Source organism: Macrobrachium rosenbergii, chromosome 40 (assembly GCF_040412425.1).
Source record: "Macrobrachium rosenbergii isolate ZJJX-2024 chromosome 40, ASM4041242v1, whole genome shotgun sequence".
Classification (NCBI taxonomy): Eukaryota; Metazoa; Arthropoda; class Malacostraca; order Decapoda; family Palaemonidae; genus Macrobrachium; species Macrobrachium rosenbergii.
In genome coordinates this window covers 4445252-4472712 of record NC_089780.1, presented here as the reverse complement: position 1 = coordinate 4472712, position 27461 = coordinate 4445252, and the positions used below count along the sequence as shown (strand labels likewise).

Here is a 27461-nt window from a genome sequence, read left to right as displayed (position 1 = left end):
TAGAAATGTTATGGAAATCGGTATTTGTGAAAACATAAACAAATTAACAGAAAATCCGAGCTTGAGGACTGGTGTAGCCTTTTCCTTTCAGTGGATTCAGTTTGATAACAGTTGTCACCGGTTCACGGCCCGTCCCCATCCCCCATGACAGAGTACACCGCTCATGCCCTTATGTCACCTTTTGTAAAGGAAGGTGTTTTTCATAATTATGTTAATGAACAATATTTTCTAAGAATGATGGGAAAAGATACATATTACGTTTCGGTTTAAGATCGTTTGGGTGGACTGCAGGTTATCTCTTCTTCTACGGGAAACTTAATAACGAAACTACGATTTTTTCCTGAACGATAGAATATTTCTAGATTGTACTAGTTTTGATGTTTGCCATACTGCTTATCCTGTTCGGGGACAGACTTCAACGAGTATTAGAAGCTCTTGTATGTGTTTCCAGCAGATGTCCGTGAGAACGAGATCAGGGTTACACATCAGCTGGTCTCGTGAGCATTTGTGTACGAAAAGTTACATTCGCTATATACGTGAATTGCAAAAGAAGAGTTCGCATTACATGCTGGTAGGTTAAAATCTACTGAAAAGTTGTTTGAAAACTTCTTGTTCCCTATTTTGTCTATGAAACGGATTCCTTCCCACTGGAAAACTCTCTCTCTCTCTCTCTCTCTCTCTCTCTCTCTCTCTCTCTCTCTCTCTCTCTCTCTCTCTCTCTCTATATATATATATATATATATATATATATATATATATATATATATATATATATATATATATATATATATATATATATATATATATATATATATATATATATATATACATACATATATATATATATATATATATATATATATATATATATATATATATATATATACATATATATACAATATATATATGTACATATATATATATATATATATATATATATATATATATATATATATATATATATATATATATATATATATATATAATTATGAGCGCGTGTATGTGTACGTGAGAGACACAGACCGGTCTTCCCCAAAATGCAAAGCTTTCGTAATTCGCATGTGCATGTGCGCCGTATCATCATTTAGAAAATCGTGTGAGCGCGAGATACCACTTTTACGTAGATTTCCGACGAAAGAGAGAGATGATTTCCTTGCGCAAAGAACAACAGATCGTGAAGACGAATAAGTTCCATGACAAATAAGGAGCAGCAAGCGAAGGTCTTCTCGGGACATGTTGCCACAGACGTGAATTATTTATCAGGCATCAAGTGACACTTATGCTGACGAAAGAACACACGAGAATGTAGAGAATCTGATTGAATGAAGAACAGTGCAGATAAATGCGACCAAACCAACCCCAGTTATGCTTCTGAATTGAAGGTCTTATCCAGCGCTTGGAGAGAAAAATAAGTATCCGGCTTAAAAGAAACCATGTAGCTAAAGTGCTTTTTGTTGCCATGGAATGAAGAAGTGGTCAAGGACGAAAATGACGAGACAAATTTCAGGAGTAAAAGTGCAAACAACATCCAGTATTAGTGTCGGATTTTTATTTGTTTAATTCAGTCCTCGTTCTGTTTTGTTGCCTCCTGCTTTTATAGGCTATTGTTTCATGGATAGCATTTGCTTTTGTGATCAACTTTCTTGGTGGGTCAAGCCGAAAAAACTGAGAACAAAATCAAGATTAGAAAAGGAAGGTGACAGCTGGTACAAGGCGCAGTAATGTAACAGGAAAGGATGGGGGCCAGGCGGGGAACGAAATCTATTCATTCGTTACTGATGCGGGGGGGAATAAGTAGGCTGACTCATCGATTAACTGATTCAAGAACCGATCAAGCTGGAATGATAACGAGGGCAAAGTCTAAGGGGAAGGAGGACGCGGAATTTCGGAATGGCTGCAGTTGTACCTCGTGTAAATGTTATGAAAAAAAAAAAAAGACTGCTAGCATAAGGTTTACAAAAAATGATCTTTTGCAAAAAAAAAAAACGTGGAGGATGAATTAGAAAAGAGTTAATGTTAGCATTTTACCATGTCTTAAGGAAGATGAAATGTCTCATGGAATGGGTTAATCAGCCAGGGTAAATGTGAGCAAAAATTTGGCGAACAAGGGGTGAGATAAAACGCTGGTGGTTGGCATAAATAGAGAGGGAGAAATAAAGCACCCAGTCATGGATGTACATTTTGCAAGTCTTATTCTTGAGGATTAAGGGGACAACATTTGCTATAGTGCTAACGATGCCACTCGCTCAGTGGAAGGAATCCTCAAGCACTGAATTCATCCGAATAAGGTAAAAGGAGAAACGGATTTGACTTTGGTTTTTAAATTTATTATTATTATTATTATTATTATTATTATTATTATTATTATTATTATTATTATTATTAAAGGACTTTTCAAATGGGCAAGTTAACTGTAAGGATACAATTGTTCACTAACGCACATGAAACATTATGCAGAGAATGACCCCGGGATGTGTTATTTTTATCGTTGACCCATTTTGTTGACTATGGTATTTGCTTTCTCATTCATCCACTCGCTCGTTAAAGGAACAATCTTAAATCATCACGGACATCAAAAAATACAAATGTAAAGTCAGATGCTCTGGGAATGTTCAACTATGGGAGTTTTAATGACCAAGACTTATTCTCTGGTGTTCACAAAAATATTCTGTGAGCTTTTTTCACTTTAGTCTTGTTGCCCCTGAAAATAGGGCTAACTAAAAAATATATACATATATATATATATATATATATATATATATATATATATATATATATATATATGTATATATATATATATATATATATATATATATATATATTATACATATATATATATATACCGATATTATATATGTATGTATGTATGTATGTATGTATGTATGTATGTATGTATGTACATAAATGAATCACGAAGATATGGAATGTAATGAGTGTATAAAGGCAAATGCCACGAAGGAAAGTGAAACAACGGAGTGATTGCCATAGGCCTTTCGACACAGTCTTTAACTACCGTACTAGCAGACTGATGAGAAATATAAAAGTAAGTTTACAAGAAGACTCGTATGATTGACAGATGACATACAGATAGCCTATCCCTGAGGATGGGGATTATAAAGGAACAGATGCACCTGGAATCCAACACAACCTTAGCCCCGGCATGTATTGTTTGGACCCCAGTATCAGTAAAATGCTCGAGAACGACCTTAAAGATAAAATCACTGACTTAATTTTGTTACGTTCGATGACTGGAGGGTGGATGATCGACATACCAATTTGCAGCCCTCTTGACTCAGTAGTTTCTAAGATCTGAGGGCGGACAGAAAAAGTGCTGACAGAAAAAAAGTGCGGACAGAATAAAGTGCGGACGCACAGACAAAGCCGGCACAATAGTTTTCTTTTACAGAAAACTATAAAAAGTCATCATAGTCAAGACTGCTCCCCAGATTTGTCTCTGGACAACAGTCACGTGGGAACATTGCCATCGCAATGTCTAACATTAATGACATCATATTGACAACATGCTGTTGTCTTGGCTTGGCACATTATTTATGAAGTTAAGAAGATATTTATGACCTTCACGAATTTGTTGACGCATAACATGCCAGAGGTAAGATGGAGAAAGAAATAAGATCAGAAGTATGTGTGCATCAGACTCAAATGGCAATATAATGAATAGAGTGAAAATTCAAGAACTGAAATCGTTCGTGGGAGACGTTGCGCTCTGAAGAAGAAAAAAATAAGCCATCTGTCAGTGTATAGTGTCTTAGATTATTATTTTCTCTTCTTGTATGATTGATTCACGTTTAAAAGTATATATATATATATATATATATATATATATATATATATATATATATATATATATATATATATATATATATATATATATAAAGAGAGAGAGAGAGAGAGAGAGAGAGAGAGAGAGAGAGAGAGAGAGAGCTGGGAGCAGGTCGCGCAGATATGAAAAAGAATAGCATTTTTTTATTCAGCGGAATTTATCTAGAGTTTCGCCTCAAGAGCGGAGCAGTTCTAAAGAAATAACAAGTGAAAAATGCTCCAAAGTTTCTACAGCGTAATCGAGTTTTCTATACAGTGTATAATGCTGTCTGAAACTCTCAGCCAGTTGTGGTGGCCTGTGTTGTTGCATTGCCAAATGCACGATCAAGGCTAACTTTAACCTTAAATACAATAAAAACTACTGAGGCTAGAGGGCTGCAGTTTGGTTTTTTTAATGATTGGAGGGTGGATGATCAACATACCAATTTGCGACCCTCTAGCCTCAGTAGTTTTTAAGATCTGAGGGCGGACAGAAAAAGTGCGGACGGACCGGCAAAGCACTCTTGATAGTTTTCTTTTACAAACAACTAAAAAACCACTGACCGGCCACTTCCACGAAGTTGAAACCATCGTGCTGAGTGTTGTGAACAAATGTTATAATTTTCATTTACTTTCGTGTTTTAATTGCACCAAGTAGAAATCCAGTGGCCACTTCCTCTAACGCACTGTACACCACACGTGTGACAGACGGAGACTGTATCTTCATATTTTTGTTACATATGTAATTGATGTCCCGAGACAGTGAGATCGAGCTGAAATCCTGAGTTTATTAGAAATACTTTTGATGGCTGGGCTTTCTATACCCTTTCCTAGGTATCTCATTGTCCCATACTTTTTTCAGTTTGAATAGAACACATTTTCTTCTACCAAACAGCATAAGTGATGTATTGTTTTAAAATGTAAGAATAACTTGTAATAAGTGACATGGCTTACATTCATGGTCGAATGAATAAATCTCTTTGAATAATAAATCACAATATGATATTTAATGAATGCTGAAAAATACCGACTGCATATTCAGGGTACAGAAGATTGGTTGATTTATGAAATCTGGGATGTCAGTCCGAGCACTGGGGCACCTTCGGCCATTCATTGCTTAAGTCTTGAGTGAAACGAGTTGGAGGAGCTGAAAAGCAAGATAAAGAGATCACGAAAATAAAGATCTAAAGGTGGCTCTGGTAGAAAACCCCACAATTACGCACTCAGACACTTTCCTCCTTGACTTTAGATCTGCTAGTTTTTTTTTCTTTCACAGGACTTTCTATGTGTCTCTTTTTCCTCGATCATTTGCTATTGACGAAATTGGTGGGGAAAACGATCCGTCTTGTGTAATGGGCGTCCGTAAATCTGCCTCTAAAAGTTTTAGTTTACTAAAGGTTTCTCTCCCGTGGCTGCAGTTATGGCTACCGCAAGCATCGTTCAGAATGTTCATTAAGCTCTAATCGTATTCTTAGGGCTTCAAGTGATTTCATGATTTTTTCAGTAAATGTTGTTACCCAGGAGAGGCAGAAAACAAAACTTATAAAAACTGGATAGTACCAAAAATTAAGTGGATGCAAGCTGTACCTGTTGTACTACCACCCACCACAAAGTTCAGGTTATAGCATTCGCGTGACGTATAAAACTCCCACGTATTTTCATTCGTTCTCCTACCTTGAACCTTCTTATTCTTCCTCTCATGTTTGAACCATTATCACACCCATTACCTCAGCGGTGATGTAAATCTTTCTCTCTCTCTCTCTCTCTCTCTCTCTCTCTCTCTCTCTCTCTCTCTCTCTCTCTCTCTCTCTCTCTCTCTCTCTCTCTCTCAGAATAGAGTATCTTATTTATAATCCTTTGCCTGCACGATCTATATTCATCGGTTTACAGCCAATGTAAACCATCATTTACTGAAATGCCACATATTTCTAAAAGTCTTTTTTATGTGGAAGGCTTTGTACAGCCGAAGATGGGGCTAAAATAATCGGCTTGTAGTTCCGTTAAATGTATAGGCCTACTATATTCCTGAGCATCATTTCTCAGCAATTCACTTGTTCATTCAGGACATGTTTACCACAACAGTGAATGAGAGCTTTTTAGACGCAACCCGAGCACACTTTCATTCATTGTGAGAGATAATTGTGCAAATAACCGCGTAAATATTGTGTCTGAATTTTCTCGAGAAGTCAGTTGGCGTTCAGCCAAATACAGCGATGCTATACGCTCCAAACCTTGACACCAACGATCTTGTTTTTTTCCATAAGTGATCTCACAGCCTTATCAATAGTATTATTAACCTGCAATAACACTGATGTCTCAGACCACTTCTCAGGATATACTAAATGTACTGAATTTTCAGGAGATTGCGTATATTTATGAGAACATTTCCGCTGATTAACTGATTAATTCTAGATTTTAATTTCCACATAAAATGATGTATTCGATTTTGCAAACATTTTGCTTTCGCATCCAGAAATTTCCGAGGTGCTCGCTGAATGAACAAGCCTCCTTCCGAGAACATTTTTATTGTTGACACTGTTCCCAGACATCATTCTCAAAGAGAAAATGCGCATCTGTGCATCTCTTGGAATACTGCACTGTTTGTTTAGAAGGACGTGGACCATTCATATTGATATGATCAACCGTTACCAGCCAGTGTTCTGGATCACAGTAGTTGGCATCTGTTTTGAACACATCTTGGAAATTTCTGTCGTAAGGTACCTTTTTTTCTCTTTTTAAACATATATGATTACCATATCAGAAAGTAGTAATAGAAGGATTATCAAAAATTTACTCCACTCGAGAAATGTACTCATTTTGGCTTTTCATTTATTCTCTTTATTCTTTTAATATCCTCTCTTAGCATATATATATATATATATATATATATATATATATATATATATATATATATATATATATATATATATATAATTATGTTACTGTAATGAGTGACAAACTTTTTGTAAGAGACAGGTGTGAAAAACAGTGATATTCATCGTCATACATTTTAATTAATATAATACACGGCAAATGATCTTTACATATATAAACTCATTTCTGAAGCAAACTGTATCTTAAGCACCTCACTTCTTTATGAAGCACACTTCAGCTGACCATAGCCTCATCATCGTACAAAAAATATGTTGCTAGGTTATATGAAGAGAATTCTAAATTAATGAGCTTAATGATTCTATGCTAAATTTTATTTTATACCTGCAAAATAATCATACCAAAATTGCTTATGACTTTAACACAAATAAATTCTCTTCTATACGCATATAAATAATGATAAAACATGCCATAACAGGCAACATAAGGATATCCAATCTGCGCCTGGAATTATTTATCGCATAGTAAATCTTCTTGTAAAATAAGAATTGTCCCGTCAAAGTAAGGATAATTATAATACTTTTACGTTATTTTATCCCCCCTCCCCCCACACTTTCACCTGTACCTTCTGTCAGCCCTGGTTCTTGGTTCCTCAGTTCTCGCGCCACAAACATTTGCGAGCACAAATGCACAATTCGGTTCAGAGGTGTGTGCAGCGGATATTCTACTCTCTTACTGTCGGTTTATTATTCATGTTTCAACTGACACTAATTTCATTTGTTATTTTATGTTTTTTTAACTTATAGGATTGTTTAATATCATCTTCATATTTAGTTTATTTTTAGGACTTCATGACTTTAGATGTTAGTTTTTATTGTTCGTGTAACACACAAATCGCTGTTACAACCAAGGAGGTTAGATTCTAACCTCCTTGATTACAACCCTGCAGTTTCATGCTCTTGTCCGACTTCTTCTTCTTCTTCTTCTTCTTCTTCTCTTCTTCTTCTTCTTCTTCTTCTTCTTCTTCTTCTTCTTCTTCTTCTCCTTCTTCTTCTTCTCAGCTTAATCTTCAGTCGGGGTACCCTCTGTTAATTATCCTCTTTCAGGTGTTGCGAAAACTCACTGAACGGCTCATTTCATAATTTCCTCGGTAGTCCTCCTCAACCGGGCTTCGGGACTTCGGGAAGATAAAAAAAAACATAATCCCGGTAAGTAGTAGCAATGCAAAAATATAAACCACAAGGAGGGCGGCGCCCTTGTCCGACTACCACCCGAAAATTGGAGTGTTACAACTTTACTTGATTTTGATCACTAAAAACAAACATGTTACTATTCCACTAAGTTTTGTACTGAAAATTAACAGGTACTTCTTTAGTTTCTCGGCTCTGTTTGTCTCGTGTAGTCTTCCGGTTTTTGTTAAGAAATTTTAGAACATTTGTCTGACTCTAATTTCTTTAATATCTTACGAAAAATAAGTGTTTAGTGATGTCTTTTGTTCCGCAGAGATGGCAAGCCTCATCCCTGTATTTTTCCTTAACGTTTAACTTAAAATCCAGCATAGTGAGCCTGGCCCTTTTCATAATGCCGGCATCTTTGTTTCAAGTTTCTTATATGTCCTCATTCTTAATTGGAACCTTCTATGACTCAGTTTTTTTTTTAATTTCTTTATTCTTATCTTCCATGGTCTTTTCAACCCCTTCATTAATATCTTTATTTTCTTTTTCATTGCTATTTTTGTCATATTTTCTAATTTCTTCTCTAAATTATATTTACTGTATATTTTACTACTATCTGTGTCTGACATTGTTCATAGGGGCACGTAGTTATTCCTCTATTATTTCCATTAGTAATTTTTTCTCCTCAGAGTTTATTATGTTATGAAACAACATATTTTTTTGTATATACTCAATTCTGTAAGCCACAGGCCATATGCCAGACTACCTTCTTCCACCTTCACGTCTCTAATCCATATCTCGCTTCTTTCTTATTAAGGTCACTTGTCTTGATTATTTGATCACATCCTCAGAAATTTCCACACCTCTCTCTTCAGCTTAGGTTTATAACATTGGTAACATGTGCCCTTAACCAAATAATGGTCAGATATACTGTAATGCTGGCAACTCATCTTCTCTGTACTAAAGCTTATAATCTAGCAAGTCATTTTCCTCACTGTTTCGCTTGTATTATGAATATTCTTTGGAAACCACGTATCTCCTACTATCAAGGCTTCATTTTCATTTGCTCTCGCACAGGGCGCCGTGTACTAAACACGGCCCCCTGTACGAGTATCATCCCCTCGGGGATGAAAGGAAAAATATAATAAAAAGACAGTAAAATCTTTTTTCTCCTTATATTGTTAGATTTCTCAAATTAGTTTACCTGCACTGCAATATACACTCCCTTTTCTACAGGTTTTAGTCAAAATAGCATACTATTAAACAATAGTCTATCTATGCGCAACTGTCCCTTTACATTTACGATAAATATATATATATATATATATATATATATATATATATATATATATATATATATATATATATATATATATATATATATATATATATAAATGGAGAAAGGATGAGAAAAATGATGAAAATGGAGCAGATTGTAAATTTTTGCTCGTCACCCCGAAAAAATAAAGAGGAAGGTGCTCTAGTGTTTGCGAAGACGTCAGTGGAGCAACAAGCAAACAACAACACGATTTCAAGTGAGCAGGTCAATAAAGAGAGAGCGAGAGAGGGAGAAAAATAAAGAGGAAACAGGTAAAGAGAGAGAGGAAGGTGGACAAACGCCTAGGTGGCAGTTCCTCTTTGCTGAGTGGAGCGCTTGAAGGGCCCAGGCGGAAGGTGAGTCCCTTTCAACGTTGGAGCGATTGGACTCCTGGTGTGGCCCTCAGCGAGGCCCTCTTTGACCCTTGCCTTTTTGTTCTTGTATCCTGCTGACTCCACTCCTTGATTTATAAATATGGTTGATAAGTTTGAACCTTTAGGCTTCTTGCTCAACTGTGGTGTGAGTAGAATGGTGAAAGTGTGTTCGCTGAGTGCCTGCTGGGGTGTCAATACCCAGAGCCTCGAGGACACACCAGACCCTGGGCTCCCGGGGGACACTTTGACCCGACCTGCGGTGGGCGTCCGGGGTGATGGCCTCTGTTGCGCCCTTTTAGGCTGCATGATCACATTTTGGAATTGATCAAATCGTTTTTGTGTTTTAATGCATGTTTTGAACGTTAATGGTATTAATCTCATTAAAAGTGCAGGGTCAGGTAACTCCGCACGGACCACCACGTCGTCGTTATGGAATGGTCCCGTGCATGTGCAGTTCATTAGGGAGCCACATGTTCAGGAAGGGACTGGATAAGGAAACCTATTATAAAAGGAACTAGACTAGCCTGACATACCCTAATCTAACCTAGCAGGCCATGTTACTTAGTTGGGGGGGGCAGACCCCCCAGTGAAGGAAACCCACCTTTACCAGAACCTCCCCTTTAACGCTTAGCATGTACGATAGCACTCCAGGATGGCCAGCACACAAAAGCATATCAGTTCTGATGTTAATTGCCAGTTAATTACAGTCGACCGCCAAAAAATAACAGTAAATTGTTAATAAGCAACCAAAGTACTACAGGAAAAGTCAGTTTCCAAGGTAATACCCGATGCGGAGACCCCCATAGTTTTATTTCATTAGCAAAAGAGTATGTTTAGGGAGGTAGACCCTGGTTCTCATTCACATTAAGGCATGTTAACAACGGAGCCTGTTTTCAAACTAATATCTTGCTGTAAGGTAAGGAACGGGTACTGTAGGTTTGGTGAGGTCCTTTGCAAACAGCGAATGTCAGGAATGTTCAAAACGCGCATTAAAACATTGGAAAATTAAATTTTCAGGTCCAAAATGTGTTAATGGTATAAAGTACAGCTTTACTTGTAGACTTCAAATTTCACCATCAGAAATGAACCTGTCTTGAGAGTGGAATTGTTTGTGATACTTTATTGACCGTGCTAGGCTAATCAGCACTTTCCAGAGGCTTCCAGGCACCTGCTTCTCATGAAGGTTCCTCTTAGTTAGGCTAGAAAGGCACACGGGAACAATAACAGATGGGTTAAAGGTTAACTTACCTCTAAACCTAGCCTAGTTTGTATTCAAGTATAAAACGAAAATATTTCCAGTGGAAACAGATGTTACACCACCTTACCCAGAGTGGGAATCCAAAGTGTTTGGGGTGGGGGATTACAAAAACTAGTTAGGGTAAATACAGGGATGCATCCAAATGGAACACATCTATCTAAAAACATATTGAAAACCTAGGAAATACGATTGTATATGGATCTCTAGTGAAATATTGGACGCATCTTAAGTGTGTTTCATAACCCCCATAGGATAGCATAATCTAATGTAATAGTAATGTAACATAGGCTACATAAAATCCAGTTGCGATAGAGAGGACAGTACACTTATTTGTTGATTTTGTTTTTAGATATCTAGTATGAATCTGAATTATGAAAGGTGTATATATCACTAGAAGCGTAATGCTGTGAAAATCTCTGTAATGAATTTAATGTTTTTACATATATATATAATATATATATATATATATATATATATATATATATATATATATATATATATATATATATATATATATATATATATATATATATATATATATATATATATATATATGTGTGTGTGTGTGTGTGTGTGTGTATGTGTATAGTGTATACTGTGTATATATATATATATATATATATATATATATATATATATATATATATATATATATATATATATATATATATATATATATAATTTTTTTATTACTAATACAGTATAATAATCTTAAACATCCCTGAATTGTGAGAAACAAACATTTATTTATACTAGTTTCATGCAATATCTGTAACATGCAACTGTAACAGAGTTTACCATATTGATAAATTAGTTTTATGCTATCAGCTGTAACAAACTTATGCAGTACCTTGACAGTATAATTTTCTTACTACAGGCAGTCCCCGGTTGTTGGGTGGGGTTCCATTCTGACGGCGTGATGATAAGCGAAAATTACTGATTTTTGGTTATCGACGCCTCTGTTAGTTATCTACCGGTGCCAATATGCAATTATCGGCACCGAAAAGCACTGATTATTTGTCGCTAGACAAACGCAAAAACCAGATCACCAATAACCGAGCCCGCCGATAACTGGCGACTGCCTGTATGTAGTAATAAAACATTCCTGACCTACAGGACGTGCATATGTTATTGCATTTAGTTATCCGTACAGGAATACAAACTGTTGTCCTTTATATAGGATTATCTTTCAGCACAGGACAGAAACTGTAATTGAATTTGTTAACAAGGTAGTTAACTATCTGCACAAAGACCGTCGTGCTGATCCTGGCAAGAGAAGCAAAGATTGACCGTGAACAGGGCTTCCTTAACAAAGCTAAACGTACAAGAAATCTCGACAATTACACAAATAAAATTTTCAAGAATACAAAAATAAAATGTGAAAAATTTAATAAATTTATAGGTTAAAATAATGTGGTATGTAATAAAAGCCTAGACAGAAATAAAGAAAAGGCCAGGCCATTACAGCATTACCTCACTATCCACTTGTGCATTCTCCACAAATCATCACTGTTTGCATGCACTCACAGCCCATAATATATACTATACATGCAGGTATATAAGGAGACTTGTTGTATAAGATGACCCAGCGTCCCCCCATTTTTCATGTAAAAATGTAGGTTTAGAGGTATGTTCACCATATAAGATGACCCCCAGTATATTAAATAAACTATCAGCTGATGTAAGTTAGTTGGTACATAAATAAAATCAATAATTACTGGAATTATCATACCAAAAATGTGTAAAATCACGACTGTATCTTCAAGATTTTAAAATGTTTGGCAAGACTCACCATTACGAAAAAAATACCTTTGCATTCCCGTAGGAAAAATATACAGTAAACAACACGACAAATGCTCAATGCCTGTGACGTCACTATTGGTGGAGTAATACTCGTTGGAAATAGAGCCACATGGATGTATTCCTTTAAAATTGGAAAAAACCCAGTATTAAGGATAACTGGGGAACTATCAGTATCACAAAACCCTTTTGTTTGATTATTAAATACTACCGACGAGATATTTGATTATTAAATACTACCAATGAAATATTGGCCTTTAGCAAACAACAAAGCTTGTAAGTCAAGCACGACTGGAAACTACGAACACAGCTAAGTTTCGTAAACAAGAAAGTTAGACTACCCCATTTACCCTTTCGGTGACTTCAAATTATCTATCATTGTTAGAAGGGCATTGTATAATAAGTATCAATAACAATATTGTCTAATATTATTATTATATTAATAATAATGGTACTCTGGATAAAGCTAAATAATAATGGTACTCTGGATAAAGCTAGTAACAAAGTGAGAGATGGCTCATCTTAATATCTAATTATAGTAATTACCTATAGTATTTACTGTAATTACAGTTGTTGTGTTTACAGTATCTATAGTTGTGTCACTAGTGATTCACTTGAATTACCTACAGTTTTTACCATTATTACAATTGTTTTGTTTATGGTGTCAACAGTTGCGACGGTAGTTAACTATTGACAAAACTATCGACACTTCAGGGGTTAGCCTATCATTAAAAATCTTGGCAGGATTTAAGGTTTCATTTTTATACTTGGCGTATAAGATGACCTCCCATTTTTGGGGAGATTTTTCAAGGTTAAAAGGTCGCCTTATACGCCAGCATATACGGTACTTGGATATATACAATGAATAAAAAGCCTCATTTTCGGTTTGTAGTCCTGTATAGGTGGAAGAATGTGATGGCAACACTGTTAACAGTTCATGTAACACACTGATTAAGGGGGTAATGGGTTTTTGTGAGGAGGTCCTAGAGAGCAGAATGGGGAGGGTTGGGAGAGCACTCTTTTGCTTTGGAGCTTTCACAACTGTTAATGGCTCAAAAGCAACAGTGTCAGTTTGTTTATTGCCTTTTAGATCGACCTCCCTTAGTCAGGAAGCCCATCAACTTGACTGCCTATTCATAGGCTCCAGGAGGTTTGCAGCTCTCTCAGAGGAAGTACATTCCCTCCTCGAGAAGAGGGCAATAGAATTAGTCACAGATATGAGCTCAGAGGGCTTCTGCAATCAGCTGTTTGTAGTCCCCAAAGCCACAGGAGGGTGGGGACCTGTCCTGGATGCAAGCGTACTGAACAACTTTGTGCTAAAGACGAAGTTTTGTATGGAGACGAATCGTTCCGTTCTTGCCGCCATTTGTCAGGGAGACTAATTGTCTCAATAGATATGCAGGATGCATGCTTCCACATCCCCATACAGCTGGAGTCAAGGAAGTACCTAAGATTTGTATTTCAGGACCAAATATTCCAATTTCGAGCTCTGTGTTTCGTATTAACCACAGCCTCTCAAGTGTTTATGTGAGTTCTGGCCCCCCCTGGCATCTTGGCTCCATCTCATGGGGATAAACATCTCGCTTTACTTGAATGACTGGTTCCTTCCCTCCCCGGCAAAGGAGCAGAGTGTGGAGGACCTTCAGAAAACTCTTCTGTTAACCCAGGAATTGGGTTTGTTAATCAGTCATCAGGAGTTCCAGCTGGCTTCCTCACAGGAAATAATTTATTTGAGGATGACTCTGAACTTTTTTTTTCAAGCTGTTCCAGCCCCAAAGAGAGTGGAGTCTTGTCTATGTACGATAGACAAATTTAACTCTCTTCAGAGCTGCCTGGCCAGCAAATGGATGAGTCTCCTCGGGACGTTGGCCTCAATAGAACAGTTTGTTGCCCTGGGGAGACTTCATCTGAGAGTGCTGCAGTCTTTCCTCAGAGCCAGCTAGGACAGAAAGAAACATCCAGACTCTTTCGTGTTTCCGGTGACCCTGAGCATCAAGAAACACCTGTTTTGGTGGAGATCAGAAAGCAGGTTACTAGAAGGGAAGTCCCTTTCACCTCAGAACCCAGACCTAAGCTTCTTTGCAGACGCTTCAGACTTGGGATGGGGCGCTCTCTGGAAGACAGGGAAGTCTCTGGGACATGGTCGTAAGATCAAAAGGAGCTACAGTCATACCTGGAACTTATGAGAGGTTAGGTTCCAGAACCCCTTGTGCAAGGCGAATTTTCACGGAAGTTTGGCACGGTCTCTAAAAATGCTAACAAGTGCTTATTTGTAAAGTATAAACACTAAATATGATCTTAATCTTACTCCCAAATTATTAAGCTAACTTTTAAATAAAATTAAAATTACTGTAATTTGATTTAAAAGTTAGTTTAATACATTACCCTTAAAAAAAGAAATAAATGGTTGACATAAAAATAGAGAATTGGAAGGGAATTTCTCTCTCCCTCCCCTTCCAACCGATCTATTTTTAGAAGTCTTCCCAACCTCTTTTTAATAACTTCCTTATTCTACATCTCTTTCTCTGTTCTGAAATGCTTTTTCATGAACAAAATGTTTTTTATTTTGACTAATACAACTCTTAGTTATTATGTCTCTGTGTTTTAGAACATATTTACCACAGTACCGCATTTACAGTTCGTAGACGGTACAGGTAAAATTAAATCTATTTAAACTATCTGCTGTACAGGTTAAGACGTACCGAGATATAATAAGTTATAAAAATGTGTGAGCGCTGACTACAAAAGAGAGAGAGAGAGAGAGAGAGAGTACTTAAAATGTCAAGTTAAATTATTTATGAATTATTATGGAGACAGAGAGAATAACATGAGAGAGAGAGAGAGAGAGAGAGAGAGAGAAGTTATTCTTATGTTAGATATCGAAAGATGGAAATTCATGATTTATGAAGGTAAAAGAAAGAAAGAAGAGAGAGAGAGAGAGAGAGAGATTACCAGAAATCCTTGGACACAATGTGGGCAAAGATTGACATATTTCTCAGCTTTGCCTGTGCCCTTGTCTTTCTCTTCAAAGGTTTCTCAAAAGATTGGGAAATGATATTTGTATGTTCAAAATATCTCATAATTTACTCTAGAAATGTATAAATTTTGTAATTACAGTTATATTATTATTATTATTATTATTATTATTATTATTATTATTATTATTATTTTGGTTATAGTCCCTCTTTCAAGCAAGTGCTATTGAAAGAAATTGCTGCATCAGCTGCATTTATCTTGTATAGAGTCTTCTCTATTTTCCTTATAACGGTTTTCTATCTGTTACTACAACTGGTGAGTAATATGCCAGTGTGATTAATCAGGAGTTAAATTCCAGGGATAAGTAAATCAGACATGGTGAACATAGTCCGTAGAATTATTTACACATAAGGATAAATATTTGTCGATTCTGGTTACAAGTCAAAATCTTGAAGTGGCTGATGTTTCTCCCAGATTCATCCAAGTATGATCACGGCAGTGGGTCGGAGTAGACTGGGTGATGCTAGAGGGACCTACTCGATAAGGAGTCATAGGTCAGCAGGGGGTTTTCTGATGCTGATTTGTCATTGGCTGGTGGCGCATAGCTGCCTCCTATTGGCTGGAGGAAGTTTTCCTCAAGTCCTTTCTTGGCGCTGTTGCAGCCTAGCAGACCGTCGAGGCAGGGGCGTGATGTTGCTGGGTGGTGCGTGACATTGCGCTTGTCTCATTAGGTATTCGTTGCACGTCACAGCAGCTTGAATTTTCATTGGCTGCTGGGTTGCTCGTACCGTCAGGTGTTCTTGGGCCGTGGGAGTCGTTTGGTCTGGAATTATTGATGTGTCCTGGTATATTTCTTCTTAAACTGGTGGGAGAAAAAGCACTTCCTGCTTTGTGTTCAGTGAGGGCTTCTCTTGTTGAATAAGGAGCGCCTCTAGCAGCCATAGATGTTGCTGGTCAGGGGCCTTCCTTATTATCTTTGTGTTTTTGATAATACCATTGTGGTAGATGGCTTCCTTGTGGGCGATCCTGGTGTGGTTCCTAATAGCTCCTGCACATGGCATGAAATTCTCCTGGACAATTTCATAGTAGTCATTCCAATGTAATAGGCGGGACATCCACTGGTGGGGCATGAAAATTGGTAGACCACATTTGTCTGCTTTAAGGGATCTCTTGCTGGTGTACGTCGATTTTGGTAGTAGATGACGAGTTCGAGTTCTCTGTCGGGTTCAGTGGGGTCACATTCTCCATTATAATTTTCCTCAATACGGCTTCGTCTTCAAGATATCATAAGTGCATTTTTGCCACTGTTAAACAGCTTGATTTTCTCCTGGGGGTGGGACTGCAACCTCTCACTCTCATTGTACCACACTGATCCAGCACTGTACAGACTTCCTTATTGATTTGCCGATTCGAGTACCCGTTATTCATGAGCATCTGGGTTACATGGTTGAGCTCTTGGTAAGTGTCCTGCCAGGAAGAACAGTGGGTGTTGTTGCTAAATTTGACGGTATAATTCAGCGAACTGCACTGCTGGAACATGTGGTGAACAGCTTCAACCTCATCCTCGTTGTCTGCTTGTACAAAAATGTCATCTCTGTATCTCGCTTATTTACGGGGTCGTCTTATATGGGAGAATACTTTCCTCCACCATGCCCATGTAGAAGTTCGCAAACAGTACACCGAGGGGGGAACCCATCGTGACACCATCCTTCTGTCGGAACATCTGGCCTTTATGGGCGGAGAAAGGGGCCTTCTTTGTACATATCTCGAGGAGGGCCCGTAGGGAAACTTCTGGGATGTTCAGCTGGGGTGTAGAGGAGTCCCTGTACACACGGTCCATGATGATATCAATGGTCTTGTCAACAGGAACGTTCGTAAATAGGGAGGCAATAGTACCTGTCCCCGAGGAGTCTTGGGACTACTTCGAGGAACTCAGTTGAAGAGCGCAGGCTGTAACGGCTCGGAACGTAGGGCGTCAAAATTTGGTTATGGCGTTTGGCCAGTCCATATGAGAGGGCGAGTGCCTAGCTGATAATTCGACAGAGGCAGTTTCCGTTCTTGTGCATCTTTACTTTGCCATACAGGTAATCAAGGTTGTAGTCTCCGATGATGGGCGGGAGGTGTACTGCATTGGTAGCTGCATTAACACTGTGGATGATGTCATTAGCTTCTTTCTTGATTTCTTCAGTGGGGTTTTTGGAAAGGTGCTCAAACTTAGTGCTGTCAGACAAGATGGCATCCAGCTTCTGGCGGTACTCCGCCATCTTGATCAGAACGAAGGCTGCTGTCTTGTCGGCTCGGCGCACAGTGACATCCTCTCGTCGCAGCTCCTTGGCGGCCTCCCCCATCTCATGCGAAAAGATACCACTATTATAGCTACTGCGTTCCGTGAGGGCTTCATTAAGCAGGAGGGGCTGCAGGGAGTCGGTGGTTCGGATGAGGTTGCGGCTCTCATACTGTTGTATAGAGTCGAGCAGCAGCTCAACTTCCAGTCTCTTCTCCAGGGTCTTTGGTTTGGCAATGATGTGGCAGTTTAGTCCTAACCGTAGCAGTTCATCCTGGTCAGGGGTTGGTTCATAGTCGGAAAGAAGGATATATCAGTATATACGTCGAAGCAAATGTTAAAGTACCGAGAGAGAAGAGAGAGAGAGGTTTACATTGATAGCTTTTTTGTGATTTTGATTGATTTTACTGTATTTTAACGTAAAGTATGCTGGTATTATTCATTACAGTATTTATGTACAAAAATAAAAATAATACAAATTTTTTTATATAAGTAACTTACCAAGTAATTACATATCAATGAGCTTCCTACCTACGGCAGTCTAAAAATTCAAAATTTGTGGTAGCCATAGCATGTGTTTTATTGCAGGTACATGCCCCACCCACTATTGGGGACTGGAAGGAACAACTTAGCAGAGAGTTCCAATTCGTGTTCTGCCGCCCTCTAATTAACATTGGTGGTTTTTCCTGCAGCCTTTTTCATCGTTTTTGGATGATTTTGAGTTTTCTTGGTGAAGTACTCTCTATTTGTTGTAGCCATCAAGCCTTAGCTATTGTGTTTGCTGATTCTAGCTCTTCAAGCATTAGTAGATTTTTCTTTTGAGGGTTGTAGGACTAGACTTACTAAGTCTTGTTATGATTCCCATACCAAGTGCTTTAAGTTTAGGGGGCAAGATTGCAGTAAGGACAACACTTGCATTGAATGTCATGATTGGGACTAAAAAATGGAAGGTTTTGCAGTCTCATCTGGACAAATTAGGTAAGGATAGGAAAAGGAAGGCAGTTGCTAGAGCCGAGAATGGGGCTAACATAGATACTGTTCTTGTAACAGGAACTGTAGAGGATAGTGCTATTTCCTCTCCTCAGATCCCTGTTTCTTCCCCTATCCTTAGCTCTCCTACCTCTATTCCACGTACTCCTGTTCCAGGTTCCCGTGCTTCCAATCTTGACACCATTGTCTGTCTTAAATCTAGGTTCGACTAAAAGTTCGAGTTTTTGACCAACACAGTGATGGAGTTGGGGTCTCCCTTTAAGACCTTTGTTGAGAAGTGCAATGTGAAAAGTGGTAGTGCAGTACAGAGTGAGTGTGTTGAGGAGGTGGCTGCCCGTCGCACCGGTGCTCCTTGATGAAGGTCCCTGTTTCTTCGTGCCCTCTCAAGAGGCATACCACTGGTGCAGACAGCTCACCTCTGCCTACCAAGAGATCCAAGGAGGCTAGTCTTAGCCCACAGCCCTCTTGCAGTTTCGCTGTTCCACCTTCTACTTCTTCAGCCCATCCCCTGCAGTCTGCTTGGGACAGTCTGAAGTCTATTTTGTATTTTGATATCCCCTTTCTGGCTCCCATGCACCAGGAAGATTCGCTCAAGAACCCAACTTCTTCAACAAAACTTCGTCTTGCTCCCAAGCTCCCTTCTTCTCCTGGACGTTCAATGCTTGCTCCCACACACCAGACTCATGCTTCCGACCGGCTGGCACCAACTCCTTGGCACCAGGCACCATCATGTGCTGGCTTGGCGCCAGCCTCCCTGCCTCTTTAAGTTGCGCTCATCGGCGCTGAAAGACTCTTCGCTTGCCCCTATTCACTGCCAGTTGAATGAGCTTATGAGGTTTTTGAAGAAAACTCCAATGGTCTCTAAGCCTAAGGAGACGTTGTTATCACCTGTTTGTTTGGACGAGGAGGATGCAGGGCAAGACTCCACTCCTTCTTTTGCCTACTCTGCCTTGCTTAAATACTTCCTTGATAACTTTCCAGACTTTTTCGCTCCTGCTATCCCAGTTTCTCCTGCTTCAACTTTCTCCTCATGAGGAAACTCCCGGCGGACTACACCCTCCCGAAGTTGGTTCTTTCCTCTTCTGTGAAGAAGGCGCTCCAAGAAGCGGAAGTCTGGTTGGCCTCTAAGAGGGAACACAGCAAGGCTACCTTTGCTTTTTCTCCGTGTAGATTTGTGAAGAGGAGCTACCGCTTTTACGTCACCGGGGAAGCTCCATCTCTGGGAGTTTCTGCCTCCTCACAAAGCGACTTCTCCGGCCTGGTCAACACTACTCGTAGAGCTACCTTTCCCGTTGCCAAGGTCATGTTCTCGCCTGAGCTAGACCACTTGACCAGGAATATTTTTAAAGTTTTAGAAGTTTACAGCTTCCTCGACTGGACCATTGGTGCATTAGCCAGGATGATTGAGGATTGTCCAGTCCGGGCAGAAGATTTTGCAGTGAATTGGCTGGGTATTTTATCAGGTGCCGATAAGGGTGTGAGAGATGGCTCCACTGAGTTTGCTTTCCTCTTTATATTTATGTATAAAGGGGTCACCACTACCCAGAAGTTGGCACTCATGGTCTTTCCTCTGGACAAGTCCCACCTTTTTCCTCAAGATGTCGTCAAGGAAATTTTGTTGGCTTTACAGAAAAAGTCAACCAATGATCGTCTAGCTCAGTCTGTCAAGCAGCCCCGAGGGACTCCGCTTCCGTTCCTGCAAAATCTTTTTCTCCGCTTCAGCCTCAGCCTTCATCCATGGGAGACTGAATGTCTTAGCAGATGAATTGTGTCGGCTCAAACAGGTTCCTCTGACGGAGTGGACCTTGGATCCTCTTGTCTGCAGGGATCTATGGAGGTTGTGGGGCAGGCCAGCCATAGATCTGTTTGCAATGTCGAGGAACCATCATCTTCCTTGCTTCTGTTCTCCTGTCTCGGACCATCTCGCATGGGCTACGGATGCCATGCTCCTGGATTGGACAGGTCTCAATGCCTACGCCTTCCCTCCCCTCGGGATGATCAGGGAGGTGATCAACAGTTCGTATCTCACCAAGAGGTCTCGATAACCGTAGTTGCTCCTTTTTGGCCAAGAAAGGAATGGGTCCCGGACCTGTTACATCTGTTAGTGGACTTCCTGAGGCTCCTACCTCAAAAGAGGTCACTGCTCAAACAATTCTTCCTCCGGTACCATTAAGGGTTGTCTGCTCTGGTCCTGCAGGCTTCAGACTGTTAGGCGTCTTGTCAGCGTGAAGGGGTTTTGGAGACAGGCTGCACAAGCTATTGGTGGATGTAGACAACCTTCTTCTAGCAAGCCCTGCCAGTCCAAATGGACAGTTTTCAGATGGTGCAGCTGCTATAACATCTCTTCTTCTGAGACCTCTATAAGCCAGGTAGCCGACTTCCTGCCTAACCTGAGGACCTCCAGGAAGCTTTTGACCTCCACCTTTAAGGGGTATAAGCCTATGTTCAGCTCGGTGACTAAGACCTAAGTGATCTAATCTAGTCCCTCGATTCCGTTAGACAAGAGAAGTGGAACATTGTGTCCTGGAATTTGGACATAGTTTTAAAATGGCTCTCAGGTCCCCCCTACGAACTGCTTTGTTCTGCCTCTCTTAGGAACCTGACGAAGAAGACCCTCTTCCTTGTGGCTTTGGCTACTGCCAAACGGATTAGCAAGCTCCAAGCTATCAATAAGAGAGTTGGCTTTTCTTAAGGGGATGCAGTTTGCTCCTTTTCTCTTGGATTCCTCACCAAGAATGAAGACCCTTCTAATCTGTGGCCCCATTCATTCACCATTAAAAACTTGGACATCCTCGGGCCGGAAGAAGAGGAGAGACTTCTCTGCCCAGTAAGAGCCCTTAGGTATTACCTTCATTGATCAGAGAAGGTCAGAGAGCCTTCAAACACCCTCTGGTGCTCTGTGAGGAACCCTTCTCGTCCTCTCTCAGAGAATGCTGTTTCTTTCTTTTTGAGAAGCTTGATTTCTGAATCCCACTCCCAGATTAATGAAGAGGCCTTACCGGTCATTAAAGTGAAAGCCCACGAGGTCAGGGCCATTGCTACCTCTTTGGCCTTCAAACGCAATATGTCCCTGTCGAGTATTCTCCAATCTATTTTTTGGAGATGCAAGTCAGTCTTCGCTGCTCACTACCTCAAAGACGTGAAAACTACAAAAAGTTCAGTGCTTTAGGACCTTTTTCTGTGGCTGGCATGATGTTGGGAGAGGAAGTATAGGGGCCCTCTGTCCCTCTACTATTCCTCGCCTTGACTTAAGGTGTTTAGTTCATGGGAAGCCGGGGGTTACTCAGTACCTGGAGTGCCCATCAATTTTTAGTGGTTAGGCTGGTGGTCCTTTTTATTGAGGTGTAGGTGACAGCGTTGCTGATTTATTCTGGTCTTCACCCAGGGCAAGGGCATCTCTTTTTAACTTTGCTAGCCACAGGTGTACTTCCCTCACTGAAAAGATCCCGTTTATGTAGGGGCAACTCTGGATTATACAGGCACATCCACTGCAAGTCAAGAGGAGCATTGGCCTGAGGCAGTAATTATCTGCAGTTGCTCCCTTGGCAGGTAAGGAAACAAAAGCATTATCTCAATGCTAGCAATTGTTCTAATGCAAAGTCATTACCTACGCCACAAAAAAATGCTAGCCCTACCGCAAATTTTGAATTTTTAGACTGCCATAGGTAGAAAGCTCATAGCTATGTAATTACTTGGGAAGTAAATATAAAGCTTTATATTATCATAAAAATGTCTTTTTTTCACACCAATTTTACACATAAAAGCAGAAAAACTTGTAAATTACTTCAAAAATTAAACATAACCACTTCTGCAGGGTTTTTTGAGGATTTTGAAAATGTCGCATCTGTGAAAAAATTGCGTATGCCAGTTAGTTAGGTTCCAGTGAAAAGTTCATGTGTCTGTAAATTCGTGCAACTCGAAGCGCATAAGATCAAGGTAAAAGTAACCATCCTACTTACGACCGAGCTTGATTCTGACCAACTGGTTGTAAGTCAAAGTGGATGTAAGTCGAACCTTAGAAAGTGGGTGACATACTGGTTAGGGCATAATATAAAACCTTTGCGATATAAAGTACGTACATAGTACAGTAATGTAATGTACAATCATTATTTCAATCTTTTTACCATAATGTACTACTACTGACATATTTCAATCATGTATGTAATGTATATTATGTACAGGTGGTTATTGAGTTACAGTGGGGTTAGGTTCTTGCCTGCATGTCGGAAGTCGATTTTACTGTAAATCAGTTTGCAATTCAGTCTACAATACAGTTAATACCGTAAGATGCTGCTGATAGGGCAGGGTAACTCAAACTGATGCTGCCTGAGTGATGAGAGGGCTCTCCCAAGATGGCACATTGCCCTGTAACTCAGTTGTCAACTGTCATACGGCGTGTACTCTAGTGCATCAGTCCGCCCAGCCATGCTGCCAGAAGTACGGTTGTAAGTACAAATGGTCGTATGTCAAGCAGGTTGTAAGTTGGATGGTACATGTATTACTGTACTGCCAGTTTTACTACCAGATGTGCTGTTTTCTGCTGGTGCAGATACAACTGACAGTTTTGATGATGATGACAATGATTTTGAGACTCCTCCTTCAGCTTTTAAAAAGCGTTTAACCATAGGAGCTTCATTATTTCCTCATCTTTTTACCAAATTTGCCCCTGTAGAACAACTTTCTCTCTTTGCAGCCATGGGAGCTGCTCCTGAAGTTGCAGGTATGAAATTATCCCTTACAGATTTGGTTATGTCTAGATATTAGGTAACTGCTCATTCTCTAGCACACAAGATGAGTACTAGAAATGTTTCTTTTGCAATCCCTCCTTTTATGAAATCTTGTAGGGTATCTTTTTACAGTGCAGGGTCTGTACAAGTTTCTTTGCTTTTCTAGACCCTATGAAACATAGAGATTTGGCCTTCTGAACCAGAATCTCCATAACACTCCATGTTTCACCATGTGGATGTGTTTTATCCTTCACTGAATTTTCTCTGAGCATTGCAAAGAAAAACTTAAATGACTTGAAAGAATTTGTTTCCCTTAAAGGAGTTTCTAAGCTCAGTGAAGCTTTAGATTTTCTTGGGTGCCTCGATAAGGCTATTACTGGTGCTTCAGGTGGAGCAGCTCATGCATTTACCTATGCAGTTGTAAAGTGTCATTTACATGTCAGGTTTCATCAGCTCAGAAAGAAGTTGCTATTTTTGAACATTGTTTGGGTCCTCTGCTTAGTGCTGAGGTGTTTTAAGCCATCCTGGAGGATGTAAAAACTGCAGAGAATAGGGCATACTTAGCTCAGGCTTATAGAACTCCCAGAAATGTCCAGCTCCCTCTCCAGCCTTTGCCCCTGCAGCTAAATTTAAGGCTGAGAAAAATTTTAAGCCTACTTATTCTGGTTTCCATAAGCCCTTTCATTTTGCACAGTCCTTCAAAGGAAAGGATAAACCTAAAATATGTTACAAGGATTAAGTTGAATTGTCCTCAGGTTCCAGTTGGGGAGCTGGCTGACCAACTTTTGGCATGTCTGTCAGGATCTAAGGAGAGATCCATGGTGGTGAAGGTACTGAAGGAGGGTTACAAGATTCCGTTCATTTCACCTCCACCTCTCTGTGCTCTTCCATTAGCTCTCCCTTCTTTCCTACATTATCTGGAAAAGTTCCTGATTCTGCAACAGGAGATCAACATGCTCCTAAACAAGTCAGCAATAGAGCAGGTGATGGATTTGTCTCCAGGATTATACAACCATGTGTTCCTTTTCCCAAAGCTTCTGGGGTTTGGAGGCCAGTCCTTGATGTTCCCCATGTAAACAAGTTTGTATGTCTGACTCTGTTTTCAATGGAGTCGTCTATTACAATTTTAGCAACCATCCAGCAGAACAACTGGATGATCTCCATAGATATGCAAGGTGCCTATTTTCACATCTTTATTCACCCTCCTGTCTTGGAAGTTCCTCCGATTTGTTTTTGAAGACAGATTTTTCACTTCAAGGCCCTTGGCTTTGGACTAAGCACAGTTCTGCAGGTTTTACACTAGTTCTGGCTCCATTACAGGATGGTGTCATCTGTTAGGCATCTGATTTCTCATCTCTGCAAGTAAGATTTCAACCCTTAAGGCCCTTAGCAGCCAAACAATGAATGGCTCGCTCTCTCTCTCTTGAGTTGCATGGCCTCCCTTAAGAAATTTGTAGTTTTGGTCCTGTTGAGGGTGGGACCAGTGCCGTTTTACCTGAGGCAAGTTAGGGACAGGGCCTTTCAACCAGACTCTCTTGTCATCACTATTCCAACACTCCTTCAGGAAACCTTAGAGTGGTGGAATGAGTGCTCAAGGCTTATGTCAGGGATAAGTCTTCAGGTGAGGAGCCCAGACTTCACCTTATTTCTGGACATTTCCATAAAAGGTTTGGGTGCCACTCGTGGGAATCTTCAACTTTCAGGTCTTTGGTCAAAAGAAGAAAAACAGCTTCACATCAGCAACTTAGAGCTGTTAAGCAATTAAAAAAGTCTTCATTCGTGAGAACCTTTGGTCAGGGGCAAAGTTGTTGCCATCTTCTCAGACTACACAGTGTCTGTAATATACATCAGGAAGCAGGCAAGAACGAAGTCAAGCTCCATGTTCCAATTAGCTCAAGAACTTCTTTTGAGGACAGAAGCCAGGAACATTGTTCTAGTTCCCCAGTTTATTCTGTGCAAGGCCAGTGTCATGGCAGATCAGTAAAGTAAGAAAGGTCAAGTTTTACCAACTGGGTGGTCTCTTCACCCACAAGTATGTCAAGACTCTCAGGCTTGGGCATTTGACAGTAATGCTCCAAGATTAGCCCAGTCTGGATGTTTACGCCTTTCACCCTTTTGCAGTGCTCAGGAGAGCTCTGAACAAGTTGAGGACGTCCTACAATCAGAGAATGAGAAAGGCTCCGCTCAAGTATCCTCTGTCTCTAAGACTCCACCAAAACCACCTTCTGCTTCAGCTAGGCACTTAGAGACTGTCAGTCGTCTCTTACAAGCTAGAGGCTTTTCGAGTCTAGACAGTCAATACTTAAATCCAGAAGAGACACTACCAACCATCTCTATCGGCAACGGTGGGCAGTTTACCAAAAGAGGCATATTTTCAAGGTGATTTTTTGCTCCCGTACCTCTATAGGTAATTTTATTACATTTTTCCGAGTTTTAATGTAAACAAAAGGTCCACTTGCACAAGCTATGAAAGTGCTCTAAGTCAATGCTATCTGTTTTCAGACATGTTAACTTGCATATTTCTCATGTTCTGAACTTGAAAGAACCCATTAGGTTATTTGAAATTGAAGTTCTTTCAACTCCTAAGCATTCCCTTTCATGGAACTTAGATGTTGTTCTTAAATATCTTATGAGGGAACATTTAACACCCCTGTAGTTAATTCCTCTTAAATTTTTAACTATGAAGACACTTTTCTAGTTACTTTAGCAATGGCCAAATGGGCCTGTGAGCTGCAAGCAGTCTCTCGAGAGGTAGGTTTTATGAGCAGAGATGGAAGCTCATGACAGGCAATAGTACAGTAATTTGAGTTGGAAGAGATAAGAATCTCACTTTTGGGGAAATGGGACATTTGTTCGTGCATGGTGGTCTCCAAACTATCAACTTGAATTTGAGTAAATATGGTTATACAGTAATATTCCCATCATAGTTGTTATTTAGTCTTACACAGAATTTCTGTGTTGTTTATTATGTGCATTGCTTTTTCAGGAATCAAGTATTATAGATAGCATGAGTGAAAAAATTTAGTGGAACTTATTTGATCTTTTTACAAACCTGTTTGTTTTTAGTTATATTCTTTTTGAGTAATCCATTTGTCATTGATATTACTGTATTTAGAGATCAAACAGTTGTAAATATGTTTTATGATCAAGATTTTTATTTTAGGGGAGTGGTCATGAAAAAACGTTCTTCCAGTGATACTACTGGTGGTGAAAAAGATGGCACAGGAACTAAATATTCAGTACAATCACTACAGGACAATCTTGAAAATTTGGCGCAGTTGCAGCATGAACACAGACAGGTAAAACCTCACTGAGCAATCTTTTACCTGCCTTCAACAATCAAAGTAATTTATGTTTAAGTAGTTATTATAAGTAATTTATCAAGTCTTAATAATTAAATGTACAGCATCCTTGAAATTCTTGTTTGTCCCTACAAAACATTCAGAATGTTTATGTAATTAGTACCGCGATACACCACCAGGGCAGCGCTCTGGTTTGTTTATATCTGCCACAGGCTGCCGAGTTCCGACGTAATTTCGGAAATTTTTCTTAATTTTATGATAACAGACATACAGTAATTCGGTTTATAAATACTGTATTATTAATTTCATGTGATAATATGGCTTGTTTTTCAATGTTATCATTATTAACAACAGTTTTCATGTGTACCTGTTACAGTACATTCTGGTAGTGCCTATAGGCTACTTAGCCTAGCCTATGGCTCTCGGTATATCATCGGTAATATGGCCGCATTGGTCATAGGCCAACTTTTTTGATACAGTATGCATTTAAAAATGTAAAAAGTGCTTCTGATACGGTAAGTTATTCAACTCTGAACCTATTTAATTGTAATTTGTGTAAAGTTTTGTATAAAAAGGCAAGGTTGGGGTAATGACTGGTGGTCAGGA

The 27461-nt window shown here is 39.5% G+C and overlaps 1 protein-coding gene across 5 annotated transcripts in view; it reads left to right on the top strand.

Moving 5' to 3' along the window:
- Positions 1 to 404: 404 nt before the first annotated feature.
- The window catches only part of uri (unconventional prefoldin RPB5 interactor), a 203857-nt gene continuing 176800 nt past the window's right edge, over positions 405 to 27461 (top strand). Inside the window, exons 1-2 of one of the 5 annotated variants that reach the window (XM_067082933.1) lie at positions 405 to 571; positions 26717 to 26852. In XM_067082933.1, coding sequence (XP_066939034.1) covers positions 26727 to 26852 — 126 coding nt within the window. In that variant the 5' untranslated portion in view covers positions 405 to 571; positions 26717 to 26726. The other 4 variants (XM_067082930.1, XM_067082931.1, XM_067082932.1 and 1 more) reach the window with 4 other exon arrangements.